The sequence below is a fragment of the Salvelinus alpinus genome, chromosome 25 (assembly GCF_045679555.1).
Source record: "Salvelinus alpinus chromosome 25, SLU_Salpinus.1, whole genome shotgun sequence".
NCBI lineage: Eukaryota > Metazoa > Chordata > Actinopteri > Salmoniformes > Salmonidae > Salvelinus > Salvelinus alpinus.
The window spans coordinates 3,556,708-3,572,449 of record NC_092110.1 but is presented as its reverse complement, the minus strand read 5'-3'; the positions used below and the strand labels follow the sequence as shown (position 1 = coordinate 3,572,449).

The 15,742-nt window shown below is 41.9% G+C and overlaps 1 protein-coding gene across 3 annotated transcripts; it reads left to right on the top strand.

Moving 5' to 3' along the window:
* Positions 1 to 216: 216 nt before the first annotated feature.
* Positions 217 to 15,679, top strand: LOC139553224 (pancreatic secretory granule membrane major glycoprotein GP2). Of its 3 annotated transcripts, none has more exons than XM_071365318.1 (9): positions 217 to 983; positions 1,923 to 2,062; positions 2,282 to 2,386; positions 8,432 to 8,592; positions 8,946 to 9,081; positions 9,989 to 10,083; positions 12,214 to 12,382; positions 12,657 to 12,771; positions 14,067 to 15,679. In XM_071365318.1, the coding sequence occupies exons 1-9, from the start codon at positions 896 to 898 to the stop codon at positions 14,243 to 14,245; spliced, it is 1,188 nt and encodes a 395-aa protein (XP_071221419.1). In that variant the 5' UTR covers positions 217 to 895; the 3' UTR covers positions 14,246 to 15,679. The 3 variants fall into 3 exon arrangements, with proteins under 3 accessions (XP_071221419.1, XP_071221418.1, XP_071221420.1); XM_071365317.1 differs by having other exon boundaries at positions 1,917 to 2,062; XM_071365319.1 differs by having other exon boundaries at positions 226 to 983; positions 1,974 to 2,062.
* The last annotated feature ends 63 nt before the right edge of the window (positions 15,680 to 15,742 follow it).

Here is a 15,742-nt window from a genome sequence, read left to right as displayed (position 1 = left end):
TGTTCTAGCTTTCTAGCTTCTTCCTTTGTGGTGCTCCTTGTCTGTTACAGCCTCACACACTCACTCACACACACACGAACGCGCGCACACACACACAGAATTAGACCATTGGCAGTGTCAGTGAACTGCCCTTGACTCATCAGCAGACCTTCTTTTCCTCTCACTGGTTGCATCCCAAATGGCACCCTATTCCCTATGGGCCCTGGTCAAAAGTAGTGCACTAAATAGGGAATAGGGTGCCATTTGGGACAAAGCCATTGCCTGGGGTCCACGCAGCAGTAAAGATTTCCCCATGGCCTTTAAAAAAACGCATGGACAAAAGACAGCAGATAAAAAAGCAGTACCACCCCTGTCATATTGTCTCTGTTGACATGTTAATGAGTTTGCTTGTTGATGTGCGTAGTAAGACGATGTAGTTGCGCAGTGCAATGTTTACGAAGAGGGCATCGCCGGCTACGGCCCAGTAGTATGGCGACGTCCCCAATGGCTCCCGTTTCCCTACATAGTGCACTACTTTTGACCAGAGCCCATAGTAGTGCACTATATAGGGAATAGGGTGCCATTTGGGATGCAAATCTATGTGTGTTACCTTGGACTCCCCTCGGCTCCCCCTATTCATGTGTGGAATCTCATTGTTGGTGGGGACATCATTCAGGCTAGTGTTTTAAGGTCTGGAGAAAGGGAGGGAGGGAGGCTGGTTCTCGGTCCTAGTTCATTAGAGCTGTGTTTGGAGGACTGCACTGAGAGTGGGCACTACGTCTGAACCTGACAGCTACACTTTGGTGAATAGGTTAGAAGATTCACAGATCTGTGGGAAAGGGCCAAGAAGACAGTAGTCTGAGGTTTGGAGTATCTGACCGTAGAGAAGCCAGAGAGAGCACGAGTCCCTTTGAAGATGACACCTGCCAGTTTGGTGTTAGCCTGGCTCCTGCTCACTGTGAGGACAGTCACCTCTGCTGTGTATCTGGAGCCTGAGGAGGAGGGTGAGTTCAGTTCAACTACTTCATGAGCAGGATTGCAAAAATCCCTCAAATCCACTGGGGTTTTTCTTCTCAGAAACCCCAGTTGCAAGATTTCTGTAATCAGCAGGGAATAAGTTGATAGTAACCTCCAAGCTGGAATTTCTTCAACCAGGATTTTTTAAAAACCAGGGAATTTTGGGAAACATTTTAGGAGTTTTGCAACCCTATTCGTAGGCAAATCTCAAGTTTACATCTAGAATCCTTAACTGAAACAATAACAAAGCGACACCCCGCCTCTGTTTTGGTAAAAAGCTGAGGGATGGGCCTGGAGAAATGTACCCACTCTCAAATTCATAGACGGAGATATGGATGCAAAAACTGATCATTCATGCTCTCAAAATTATAGTTTTAAACACGTTTTGAGGCGACACCGTGTTTTATTCACATTTACATTGTTTACAAACATTGGAGTTAAACAAGCTTATATGTTGGGTTCTGATGCGGTATGACAATCGAACTTAGGTCCATTAGGCATTTATAAGTTATATTCTTCAAGAATCAATGGGTATATATCATTAATTTAAGTCCATAACTTGATGTAATGTGTTTTTTTTTGGGGGGGGGGGGGGGGTCTGTTTCTTGATGTGGTCTTAATGTTGATTGCTCTTGTTAAACAATAAGCACCTGTTGAAATCTAGAGACCACATATATTAGAGGAGGAGCCCAGAATAATGTTTTAACTGGGGAAACGGTTTGGAGTCTGGGATGGAACATATCGGAGAATGGAATCTGTAGTTGTAATTTTTTCTGTGACCATACTGATGCCACAACTGCCCTACATAATAACTGGGATAAATATATTTTATAAATAACTGCATACTTGCAAAAATGGAATAACAATGCATTACATTTAAAAATTCGTAACATATTTCATATGATCTGATATCATGTCAGGGTCAGGGGGACAGGGTTTGTTAAGCGTTGTCCCGCTGACCCCTTCTTCTCTTCTAGAGCTCAATGAAACTGTCCTCTGCACCAATGACCAGATGGAGGTAGTCATTCCCAGTGCCTTCTTCCTCAATAAATTGCCACCCATTTATGTAAGTTCAGTGTCAACCAGAATTAGTGTTTCTTGATATTACAGCTTACCTACCATTAACTCACTGTGAAGTTTGAACTAATAAATCACTGCCGCTGTGCTGTGTTGTGTTGTTGTGTTCCCTAGTCATTTCCACAACAAGAACCAAATCGACATTTTAATATTAAGGCTGTCAGGTGGGTCAACCGTAGCTCTCTAGTGAAGTCCCTCTCTTTCTTAGGTCTGGGATTTGCACCTAAATGACCCAGAGTGCCGTGGTGTTGAGATTGAAGATGACTATGTCTTCAGCATCAAGACTAATCTCTCTGACTGTGGGACGATCATGGTAAGACTTTGAGCTTTTCCACCCCTAGAAAGGCCCTTTCATATTAGAGGGAGTTTCATTGCCATTCTCTGATGATTGCTTTGGGAGATTTAAGATTTACTTGTCTACGCCAACTATGATGGATTTAAATCGGTAAAGTAAACAAAGTAGTAACCTTTATCGTTCAGAGCAACCCTGACAAAGAAGAAAAACATAAGCACCAGTAACATGGAGACAAACTACAGTTTGGATCTCTTTTACCAGCCACATAAAATCCCCATCACAGTAAATTATCTAATTTTACGATGCACCTCTGTTATACTGAGCTCTGGCCTGACGTCTGGTGTAGTATTGTAGAACTTCCCTGCACTGGTTTGTGCCAGAAAAAGGACTTTTTATGTCTCTGTGTCCAGTATGGAGGAAGTTAGAGGTAGTTTCGCAAGCCAATGCTAACTAGCGTTAGCGCAATGACTGGAAGTCTATGTGTATCTGCTAGCATGCTAGTATATACCTATAGACTTCCAGTCACTGCGCTACAATCCCGAAGTATCCCTTTAATTGGGTGAGCTAAATGGGAGTTTGGATACACGCAATGCTCAAAATAACTAGCATGAATCACACCTCTTTTCCTTTATAAGTTATGTACATGGACCTCTGCTATCAGTTTCCTGCAATGAAATGATCCCATAATCTGTAAAAAGCGTGAGGGAGAGACCCAGACAGAGAGAAAGAGAGATGGGAGGGATAAGTAGCCTATATTTAAAAGAAAATGGGAGTGTTGTTCCTTTGCCCTTCTAAGAGCCACTGACTTTATTCAAAACAGCGAGGAGTGGGTGGGAGCTCTAAATTATCAGGATTGACATGGAAATGAGCGTGTTTTCAGGCCTGCTGAATAGCCAGGCTATAATTCATTGGCCCACTTTGTAGTCATCCCTTTTATACTACCTGCCAGCCGCGTCTCATACAGTGGTGGCAGGAGCACAGCTCCGAGGACAATTTTAACTTTGGCGTGGTATAAATCTGTACTCAAGACCATGAGTGTCATTGAAACACTTGCTTAGAATGCACAGAGGCATTTCTTGTAAAGCAAGCAAAAGGTTAACACAGCTTTGTGGGTGTGTGTGTGTGTGGGGGGGGGGGGGTCTCTCCCCCTTTCTCTACCCTCTGAGGTTTTACAAGGCTTTTGCTTCAGCATACCAGCCCTAGTGAAAGTAGTAAGTCCGCTTTGCATCTGGGATTAGACACTGTTGGGAAAAGAAGGGAATGCCACAGTTAGCAAACACTCCTCCTTTCACCTTGAGAGGTAGAAGTAGACCCTCTTAAACCTCTTGAACCCCACAGACAGGACCGGAGAGAATAGCAAGTGGGAATGTAATGAATCTCCAAAATAAATTGGACTTGAAGATTTTGTCCCCCATTGCCATAATCATTGTGGTCTCTCTGTCAAATTGCATGAGTTTGTTAATTAACCATTCATAAGAACCCAAAGTCAGTGAACAGAGCATTATTCCTACAGAATAATGAAGACGTCAGTGCACTATATAGGGAATAGGCTGCTATTTAAGACGCAGCCTCTGTGGGTCAGACAGTAGGCCCTGTGTATTTACCCTGGGGTAATAAAACAGTACTGGACAGTAGGGGCAAGGGGCCTTCTCAATGGCCATGGGACCAGTCCTCCAGTTGCTCTCAACAGGGATCCGGACACAACCCGGTCACAACCTTTTCATCCAACCCCTCTATGGTTTCTGCCTACGTCAGTAGTCTTCTACTAAACATTTGAATTGTATTACTCACACATTCTATAGTGACAGAAAATGACAGTGCTGCTGCCTACTGTACGTAGGTACTCTGGTTGGGGAAAGAGTCTTCTTGGAACCCAGAACCAAATCTTGCATGGGCTGGCCAGCTACTCAATGTGATATTTATGTTAACAGTATGTCACAGGAAATTAAGGAAAGAGTTTGCTGAAGAGGGGTAACTTTTGGTGAATGTAGCAGGGTTTGTGACGTGTAGCGTGTGCTAGCTCACCCTTTCATGGTTATCAATCTGCAGTTACAGTGCATTTGGAAAGTATTCAGACTCCTTTACTTTTTCCACATTTTGTTACATTATAGCCTTATTCTAAAATGTATAAAAAATGTAAAACATCGCATCATTCTACACACAATACCCAATAAAGACGAAGCAAAAACAGGTTTTTAGAAATGTTTGCAAATTTATTACAAATAAAAAACTGAAAAATCACATTTACAGTGGCTTGCGAAAGTATTCACACCCCGTGGCATTTTTCCTATTTTGTTGCCTTACAACCTGGAATTAAAATAGATTTTTGGGGTGTTTGTATCATTTGATTTACACAACATGCCTACCACTTTGAAGATTCAAAATATTTTTTATTGTGAAACAAATAAAGAAATAAGACAAAAGAAACAGAAATTGAGCGTGCATAACTATTCACCACCCCAAAGTCAATAGAGCCACCTTTTGCAGCAATTACAGCTGCAAGTCTCTTGGGGTATGTCTCTATAAGCTTTGCACATCTAGCCACTGGGATTTTTTCCCATTCTTCAAGGCAAAACTGCTCCAGCTCCTTCAAGTTGGATGGGTTCCGCTGGTGTACAGCAATCTTTAAGTCATACCATAGATTCTCAATTGGATTGAGGTCTGGGCTTTGACTAGGACATTCCAAGACATTTAAATGTTTCCCTTTAAACCACTCGAGTGTTGCTTTAGCAGTGTGCTTGGGGTCATTGTCCTGCTGGAAGGTGAACCTCTGTCCAGTCTCAAATCTCTGGAAGACTGAAACAGGTTTCCCTCAAGAATTTTCCTGTATTTCCCTGTATTCAATTCTGACCAGTTTCCTAGTCCCTGCCGATGAAAAACATACCCACAGCATGATGCTGCCACTACCATGCTTCACTGTGGGGATGGTATTCTCGGGGTGATGAGAGGTGTTGGGTTTGCACCAGACTTAGCATTTTCCATGATGGCCAAAAAGATCGATTTTAATCTCATCTGACCAGAGTACCTTCTTCCATATGTTTGGGGAGTCTCCCACATGCCTTTTGGCAAACACCAAACGTGTTTGCTTATTTTCTTCTTTAAGCAATGGCTTTTTTTCTGGCCACTCTTCCATAAAGCCCAGTTCTGTGGTGTGTACGGCTTCAAGTGGTCCTAAGGACAGATACTCCAATCTCCGCTGTGGAGCTTTGCAGCTCCTTCAGGGTTATCTTTGGTCTCTTTGTTGCCTCTCTGATTAATGCCCTCCTTGCCTGGTCTGTGAATTTTGGTGGGCGGCCTTCTCTTGGCAGGTTTTTTGGGGTGCCATATTCTTTCCAATTTTTAATAATGGATTGAATGGTGCTCCGTGGGATGTTCAAAGTTTTGGATCTTTTTTTTATAACCCAACCCTGATCTGTACTTCACAACTTTGTCCCTGACCTGTTTGGAGAGCTCCTTGGTCTTCATGGTGCCGCTTGCTTGGTGGTGCCACTTGCTTAGGGGTGTTGCAGAAGTTTACATACACTTAGGTTGGAGTCATTAAAAATAAAAATTCAACCACTCCACAAATTTCTTGTTAACAAACTATAGTTTTGGCAAGTCGGTGAGGACATCTACTTAGTGCATGACACAAGTAATTTTTCCAACAATTGTTTACAGACAGATTTTTATTTATTGTAGACCTCCACAAGTCTGGTTCATCCTTGGGAGCAATTTCTGAATGCCTGAAAGTACCACGTTCATCTGTACAAACAATAGTACGCAAGTATAAACACCATGGGACCATGCAGCCATCATACCTCTCAGGAAGGAGACGTTCTGTCTCTTAGAGATGAAGGTACTTTGGTGTGAAAAGTGCAAATCAATCCCAGAACAACAGCAAAGGACCTTGTGAATAGGCTGGAGGAAACAGGTACAAAAGTATCTATATCCACAGTAAAACGAGTCCTATATCGACATAACCTGTAAGGCCGCTCAACAAGGAAGAAGCCACTGCTCCAAAACCGCCATAAAAAAGCCAGACTACGGTTTGCAACTGCACATGAGGACAAAGATCGTACTTTTTGGAGAAATGTCCTCTGATGAAACAAAAATAGAACCATCGTTATGTTTGGAGGAAAAAGGGGGAGGCTTGCAAGCTGAAGAACACCATGCCAACCATGAAGCACGGGGATGGCAGCATCGTGTTGTGGGGGTGCTTTGCTGCAGGAGGGTCTGGTGCACTTCACAAAATAGATGGCATCATGAGGATGGAAAATTATGTGGATATATTGAAGCGACATCGAAAAGACATCAGTCAGGAAGTTAATGCTTGGTCGCAAATGGGTCTTCCAAATGGACAATGACCCCAAGCATACTTCCAAAGTTGTGGCAAATGGCTTAAGGATAACAAAGTCAAGGTATTGTAGTCGCCATCACAAAGCCCTGACCTAAATTCCTATAGAAAATTTGTGGACAGAACTGAGCAAGGAGACTGACCATCATGACTCACTTACACCAGCTCTGTCAGGAGGAATGGGCCAAAATTCACCCAACTTATTGTGGGAAGCTTGTGGAAGGCTACCCCAAACGTTTGACCCAAGTTAAACAATTTCAAGGCAATGCTACCAAATAATAATTGAGTGTATGTAAACTTCTGACCCTCTGGGAATGTGATGAAAGAAATAAAAGCTGAAATAAATCATTCTCTCAACTATTATTCTGACATTTCACATTCTTAAAACAAAGTGGTGATCCTAACTGACCCTAAAACAGGGAAATTTACTAGGATTAAATGTCAGGAATTGTGAAAAACTGAGATTAAATGTATTTGGCCAAAATGTATGTAAACTTCCAACTTCAACTGTGTGCTGAGATCATGTGACACTTAGATTGCACACAGGTGGACTTTAACTAATTATTTGACTTCTGAATGTAATTGGTTGCACCAGATCTTATTTAGGGGCTTCATAGCAACAGGGGTGAATACATATTTACGCACCACTTTTCCTTTTTTTATTTAATCACTTCACCAATTTGGACAATTTTGTGCATGTCCATTACATGAAAAACAAATAAAAATCCATTTAAATTACAGGTTGTAATTCAACAAAATAGGAAAAACGCCAAGGGGATGAGTACTTTTGAAAGGAACTGTACATAAATATTCAGACCCTTTACTCAGTACTTTGTTGAAGCACCTTTGGCAGTGATTACAGCCTCAGGTCTTCTTGGGTATGATGCTACAAGCTTGGCACACCTGTATTTGGGGAGTTTCTCCCATTCTTCTCTACAGATACTCTCAAGCTCTCTCAGGTTGGATGGGGAGTGTCGCTGCACTGCTATTTTCAGGTCTCCAGAGATGTTCGATCAGGTTTAAGCCTGGACTCTGGCTGGGCCACTCAAGGACATTCAGAGACTTGTCCTGAAGCCACTCCTGCGTTGTCTTGGCTGTGTGCTTAGGGTCGTTGTCCTGTTGGAAGGTGAATCTTCACCCCAATCTGAGATTCTGAGCGCTCTGGAGCAGGTTTTGGAGCAGGTTCATCAAGGAGCTCTCTGTACTTTGCTCCATTCATCTTTCCCTCGATTCTGATTAGTCTCCCAGTCCCTGATGCTGAAAAACATCCCCACAGCATGATGCTGCCACCACCGTGCTTCACCGTAGGAATGGTGCCAGGTTTCCTCCAGAAGTGATGCTGTCAACTGTGGAACCTTATATAGAGAGGTGTGTGCCTTTCCAAATCATGTCCAATCAATTGAATTTACCACAGGTGGACTCCAATGAAGTTGTAGAAACATCAAGGATTCATCAATGGAAACAGGATGCAGCTGAGCTCAATTTATTTTTGTATTTTTTTATATGTGCAAAAAGTTCTAAAAACCTGTTTTCACTTTGTCATTATAGATTATTGTGTGTAGTTTGATGAGGAAAAACATTTGATCCATTTTAGAATAAGGCTGTAACGTAACGTGGGAAGAGTCAAGGGGTCTGAATACTTTCCGAATGCACTTTACTTCCTAAGTGACTCATTGACTTGCTTCCAAAGTTGCACCATCCACAATAACGATTCATACTTCTCTTTCTAGGCATCGGATGACACACATATTATGTTCATTAACACCATACGCAACAACGATTCGGATGTCATCACAAGGAACTACATAAACATCACGTTTGTCTGCCGCTACCCAATAAACTACATGGTCCAGCAACCTAATGGGGAAAACATGATCAGGGTGGATGTCAAGTAAGATGTCTACTTATGGCCTTCAAAAAGGGTTATGGATTTTCGTTACGAGTTCATTAATACATGGTTTGAAATTTCATTAACATTATTCACAGAGTCTTAATTGGCCAAAGAAGCTGATCTAGAAGCATTTCGCTACACCCGCAATTACATCTGCTAAAAATGTGTATTTGACCATTAAAATTTGATTTGATGTAGAAGACGTCGCTTTATGTTCTATGTAGTGCTTGCTGTTTGTAGAATACATCAATCCAATCACTTCTAATCGAATTTTGTAACTGTAACTCAAGCAAATTGGACCTGTAACTGTAACCCAAGCAAAATGGACCTGTAACTGTAACTGTTCTCTCCAGGATGATCACTCTGAACACAGAAGATGGGAACTTCTCTGTGTCCATGTTGCTATATAAAGACAAGGACTTTGAGGACAAGTGGACCACTGTGCCCTCACTGACACTGGATGACAACATCTACGTTAAAGTTTTCATGGTAAAGGTCATCATATGATTTCATTCTGTTTGAAATCTGTTGTATTGTTTCCCAACCTGGACTCAGGGGTAGACGTGACATAGTAAATGTAAATCCAGGACACCAAAATAGTTGCACCAACATGTTGCATTTTGCATGGTATGTATTCATTTGTGGATGTTTGTCATCCATTTCTTATGATATGTTGCAAATTACAATTCGTACAACGTTACGAATTTGCAAAACATATGATGTTACGAATTACAATATGTTGTGGCTAACGTTAGCAAGGTGGTAACCTTCTGTCTTATGTAACCATACCTAACATATCATACTAATTTGAGTGTCCCGGATTTACATTTACTATGTAACTTCTAGTCTGAGACCATGCTGATTTGTTTTCTAATTGTCATTGCAAACACACTTGACACCATCATAGTCTTCTAGGAATGGTGCTGCAATATGAAATCAGAGCTGATCATGACCAGCAGATATTTAGTTAGGCTAGTTAACTGAAGTACCAACCAATGTGGTGTAACTTACTGTGCAGAATAGAATAGGCCCAATTTAACTGTCTGCTTACCGTGGTTGAGACGTTTCTCCCTCTTGATAGATAAAGTTGAGCACCTTTAGTGAGTGTTGCGCTGAAGACCAGTCTTTGGCCCTGGCAATAGACGTACGGTACATGTCAAGTATATTGGCCCTGATCCAATGTGATTGTCTGTTGCTCCATCTTTGGCTTCCAAGAAACCCTAGTTCCCACTGTTGTTTACTCTCTCTTTATCTGCACATCTGTTGACCTGCTGACTTGGTCAAAATATTTACTGAGTGCAGTGTAGGCCGGAGACACCTCTCTCTATCTGTGCGTAGGGGGGGGTGTCAATTAGTCACTGACTACAGTCCCGGTTTGTATCTCTCTCTCTCTTAGATACCGGCTCATCTTTTGCTGCGTGTGGAGAGATGCTGGGCTACCCCAACCAACGACCCGTACAGCAACATCCAGTACACCTTCATTAAGGACAGGTATTTTAAAAGAAAAGTGGAACATTTATATCACTGTGTATTATAAGCCCTGTCACCACATATTGCTCTTCATTCTGTTTATTACAATTCAAAAATGGCATACCTTTTTCCACATTTTGTTACGTTACAGCCTTATTCTAAAATGGATTAAATTAAATGTTTTCCTCATCAGTCTACACAGAATACCCCATAATGACAAAGCAAAAACAGGTTTTTAGAAAAAACAGATACCTTTTTTTACATAAGTATTCAGACCCTTTGCTATGTGACTCGAAATAGAGCTCAGGTGCAACCTGTTTCCATTGATCATCCTTGAGATGTGATCAAACTTGATTGGAGTCCACCTGTGGTAAATTCAATTGATTGGACATGATTTGAAAAGGCACACACCAGTCTATATAAGGTCCCACAGTTGACAGTGCATGTCAGAGCAAAAACCAAGCCATGAGGTTGAATTATCCGTAGAGCTCTGAGACAGGAATGTGTCCAGGCACAGATCTGGGGAAGGGTACCAAAACATGTCTGCAGCATTGAAGGTCCCCAGAACACAGTGGCCTCCATCCTTCTTAAATGGAAGAAGTTTGGAGCCTGGCCAAACTGAGCAACCGGGGAGAAGGGCCTTGGTCATGTAGGTGACCAAGAACCCAATGGTCACTCTGACAGAGCTTCAGAGTTCCTCTGTGGAGATGGGAGAACCTTCCAGAAGGACAACCATCTCTGCAGCACTCCACCAATCAGGCCTTTATGGTAGAGTGGCCAGACGGAAGTACAATCTTGGTTTCATCAGACCATAAGAAACAACATTCTCTGGTCTGATGAAACCAAGATTGTACTCTTTGGCTTGAAAGCCAAGCATTACGTCTGGTGGAAACCTGCACCATCCCTACGGTGAAGCACAGTGGTGGCAGCATCATGCTGTGGGGATGTTTTTCAGCGTCAGGGACTGGGAGACTAGTCAGGGTCGAGGAAAAGATGAACGGAGCAAAGTACAGAGAGCTCCTTGATGAAAACCTGCTCCAGAGCGCTCAGGACCTCAGACTGGGGTGAAGGTTCACCTTCCAACAGGACAACGATCCTAAGTACACAGCCAAGACAACGTAGGAGTGGCTTCGGGACAAGCCTCTGAATGTCCTTGAGTGGCCCAGCCAGAGCCCGGACTTGAACCCAATCGAACATCTCTGGAGAGATCTGAAAATAGCTGTGCAGCGACACTCCCCATCCAACCTGGCAGAACTTGAGAGGATCTGCAGAGAAGAATGGGAGAAAATCCCCAAATACAGGTGCTCCAAGATTGTAGCGTCATACCCAAGAAGACTCGAGGCTGTAATCGCTGCCAAAGGTGCTTCAACAAAGTACTGAGTAAAGGGTCTGAATGCGTATGCAAATGTTAAATTTAATACCCACATTTTTCCCTCATTTTAGAATAAGGCTGTAATGTAACAAAATGTGGAAAAAGTCTAGGGATCTGAATACTTTCCGAATGGCCTGTATATTGTTGTAGTGTCACACTTTCAACCACACTTGACACCAGCACATAATCCTCCGGGAATGGCGTTGTTGAAATATGAAATAAGAGCTGCTGAAATGCTTAGACTTAAGAGTTGGGGGTAACACAACAACTTCAGACCCGTCACGTGATCCAGGACCCAGATCAACAACTGTGCATGTCCTTGACAACCAGGACATATGTTGTACTGTTAGCAACAGCACAGCAATGACTTGCACAAGGACTTCTGTTTACTACATCTGAGAAGAAAACACTTTAGAGGATCTGCCTTGTCTTTTTCCCAGAATCCTAATACTTCCCCATTATGGAAGATGGATATGTCACAGTCACAAAGTGCTCTGCTCTTACATGGCATATGTTTAATGTAAACAAGCGACTGTAGATTCTTTCTCTGGGTTTTGTTTCAGATGTTAGTATACCATACCAGGAATGATTGTAATGGATTTGTTTAAGCAACACATTCTAAAATGTATGATATCTTATTCAACGGTTGCACATGCTGCCTCTGATACTGATGCGATCCACTGCCTGCTCTCTCTCTCTCTCTCTCTCTCTCTCTCTCTCTCTCTCACTCACTCACTCACTCACTCACTCACTCACTGACTCACATATGTGTGTTTCAGCTGCCCCGTGTTGTCAAACGAACAGACGTTGACAGTGCTGAAGAATGGACAGGGGCCAGAGGCTATGTTCAGGATACAAATGTTCAAGTTCGTGGGCAGCTCTTACAAGGATGTGTTTCTCCACTGCAATGTTCAGATCTGTCACAACACACCTGGGGTCTGTCAGCCTGTGAGTGATCCCTCCCCCTTTCTTCATTCTGATGATGGTCACTGGCTTGTTCAAACCCTAGTATATAGAAAGGGCCTACTGCTGTCACAAATAAAGACAATGAAAACACTTTTTTTTCACAGTCCTATTATTTCAACTGGTATTAATTAAAGAAATGTGATCATTTTGGAAAATGTAAAAGAAAAAGTAAGTAGGATAATAATGCTGTGATAATACTTTAACTAAGCTATACAAATGCTTGTTGTACCTTAACATTTCACCCTTCATGTAACAGAACTGTTCTGTTGAGGATAGCTCCAGGCGGATGAGAAGAGATGTTGCCATGTCCCATACAGTATCTTATGGACCAATCAGGCGACGTCTGCCTGAGAGTGACCAACCCAGCCTGAGTAAGTCTCACAATAAAGGCCCTTTATTTATTAGCACCAACATACTGTACTGGGTTGTGTTCAGCAGAGACAAAAGTTTTGTATTAGAGTGAAACAGGGAGGTGCTAACCTGAGCTTGTCCAATAAGAACAGAGCCAAATTCAGTAGCCAAATATTGTTGAACATTGTAGATAGAAATGCCGTGATAGAGCCAAGATGATTCCTTATTCTACATGGCAGAGACAGACCTGGATTGAAATGCATGTGTACAGTTGAAATTGGAAGTTTACATACACTTAGGTTGGAGTCATTAAAACTAGTTTTTCAACCACTCCACAAATATCTTGTTAACAAACTATAGTTTTGGCAAGTATAAACACCATGGGACCACGCAGCCGTCATACCGCTCAGGAAGGAGCGTCTCCTAGAGGTGAACGTACTTTGGTGCGAAAAGTGCAAATCAATCGCAGAACAACAGCAAAGGACCTTGTGAAGATGCTGGAAGAAACAAGTACAAAAGTATCTATATCCACAGTAAAACGAGTCCTATATCGACATAACCTGAAAGGCCGCTCAACAAGGAAGAAGCCACTGCTCCAAAGCAACATCTCAAGACATCAGTCAGGAAGTTTGGATCTTCCAAATGGGCAATGACCCCAAGCATACTTCCAAAGTTGTGTCAAAAGGGCTTAAGGACAACAAAGTCAAGGTATTGGAGTGGCCATCACAAAGCCCTGACCTCAATCCTATAGAAAATTTGTGGACAGAACTGAAAAAGCGTGTGCGAGCAAGGAGGTCTACAAACCTGACTCAGTTACACCAACTGTCAGGAGGAATGGGCCAAAATTCACCCAACTTATTGTGGGAAGCTTGTGGAAGGATACCTGAAACGTTTGACCCAAATTAAACAATTTCAAGGCAATGCTACCAAATACTAATTGAGTGTATGTAAACTTCTGACCCACTGGGAATGTGATGAAAGAAATAAAAGCTGAAATAAATAATGATCTACTATTATTCTGACATTTCACATTTCACATTATTAAAATAAAGTGGTGATCCTAACTGACCAAGGGGAGTTTACTAGGATTAACTGTCAGGAATTGTGAAACTGAGTTTAAATGTATTTGGCTAAGGTGTACGTAAACTTCCGACTTCAACTGTATTTCAATCTGAACGTTCCAAAATATTGAACGCACCCCAGCTTATTTATGTTTTCCATTTCAAAATATTTTCCTACTTCTGTGTTTTGCTAACGTTGTGCCCTAACTGAACACATCCCTGCATCTCTGACTTGTCGATCTCTTGCCCTGCAGACTCTGGAGGTGTGCTTTCGGTGGAGACGTTTGTCCTGGGAGGACTGCTGGTGGTCCTACTGCTGATCACTGGAGTGTTCGGGAGGCTGTGGCTGAGAACCAGACACTCTTTCCCAGCACAGGAGGCTGCTCAGCTCACTCTGTCCAATATACACCACATCTCAGAGGTAGCCTCCTAAGATACCCGAGCAGACCAGTAGTCCAAGCTATGAGAACAGATGTCAAACGGTGCATTCATACATAGATCTACAAAGGCAGACACACAAATGCAAGCATGCACAGGCATGCATGCAGTGGTTTAGTGGAGGGTGTATGCAAGTATACGCCGTATACACACTTATTTTTCAGTGGGCATTGCGTATACTCACTTCTTAATACCCACAATGTGTATTGAAGTAGTGTAGTGGAGGTATACGCTGTATCAATTAATAAGGCTGATGGAACAGATCAGAATGTTTAGCTTAAAATGTTGATAAACTATTATTTCTTCATATTTTAGGCGCAGCAATGTGTTCAAGGCTGTAGGATATACACTAATGTTCCAAAATGGAATATGCTGGAAAACTTTGTTCTAAAATGCACACTGGGTTTCATGGACAGAGATGGAAATATCAGGTAGACATTTTTAAAGAGGCAAGATCTAAAGGTGCAACAACTATCATGGGTTGATAATATGACTAGGATAATGCCTTTGGCTGCTAGACAATGAAAGAAAGTTGAAAGAAAACCAATAGAACAGGAGAATGCATATGAGGAAGTCTTTATAAAATAATTGCCTCCACATTTCTATGATTTCAAACAATTAAGGAACAGTAAAAATAGAGCGACGCTAATGATAGGCCTAGACATCTTCTGGTAGATGAAAAGTCTTTCCCAAAAACCTTCCCAATTAAATGTTAACTAGCTACAAAGTAGCCAATGCCTACCTGGCGGAATGATATCATGATTATTTGCATTAATCCAGTGGCCATTTGTTTTGCAACTCCATCTCATGTGCTACAGAAACACTGCTAACAAAGCAGCAGTGCTAGGTGCCTGTTCACTTGAATTAAAGGATAACTACACTCAAAAATACAAATGTCTTAGATTTTTCCCAGACCTCAAAAAGGGGTCTCTGGATGTGGTTTAAGCATTGTTATGGACTTAGAACATCCAATTGTGTTTTTTTATTTCAAAAAAATTACTTTGAGAGCAAAAACCTTCTATTAGCCTACTTGCACAGTACAGATTGGGTTGGCCTGATTGTTAAAGACCGATATGGGATTTATCATATTAGTCCATTCAGTGTATGTCACAATTTCTCATAGAATTTTTCACACAGGGCGCCTTTCCTTCACCTTGTGGCCTTTTGGTAAATTTCTGGCAAACTTTGAGTATACCCACTTCTCCAGTCACCACTACACTCACTTCATGCATGCACATGCACCCCCACAAATTAAAATGTTGCATAAGGAAAGAGGAAACCATGAATTTACTGTACTTTTGGGTGTATATAAAATGTCAGTGTAGAAATCAGGGATTTTGAAGATGTGGTATAAAACTGAAAACATCTCAGTCTGTAACATGGGTTTTCAGTGTTTTTTGTAAAGAAAAAAATAAAGGTATTTCAAAGAGCTGTTGTCTTTAATTGAACTATTTCTGACCTTTTCAATGTCTAAAACAACATATTTATTTGA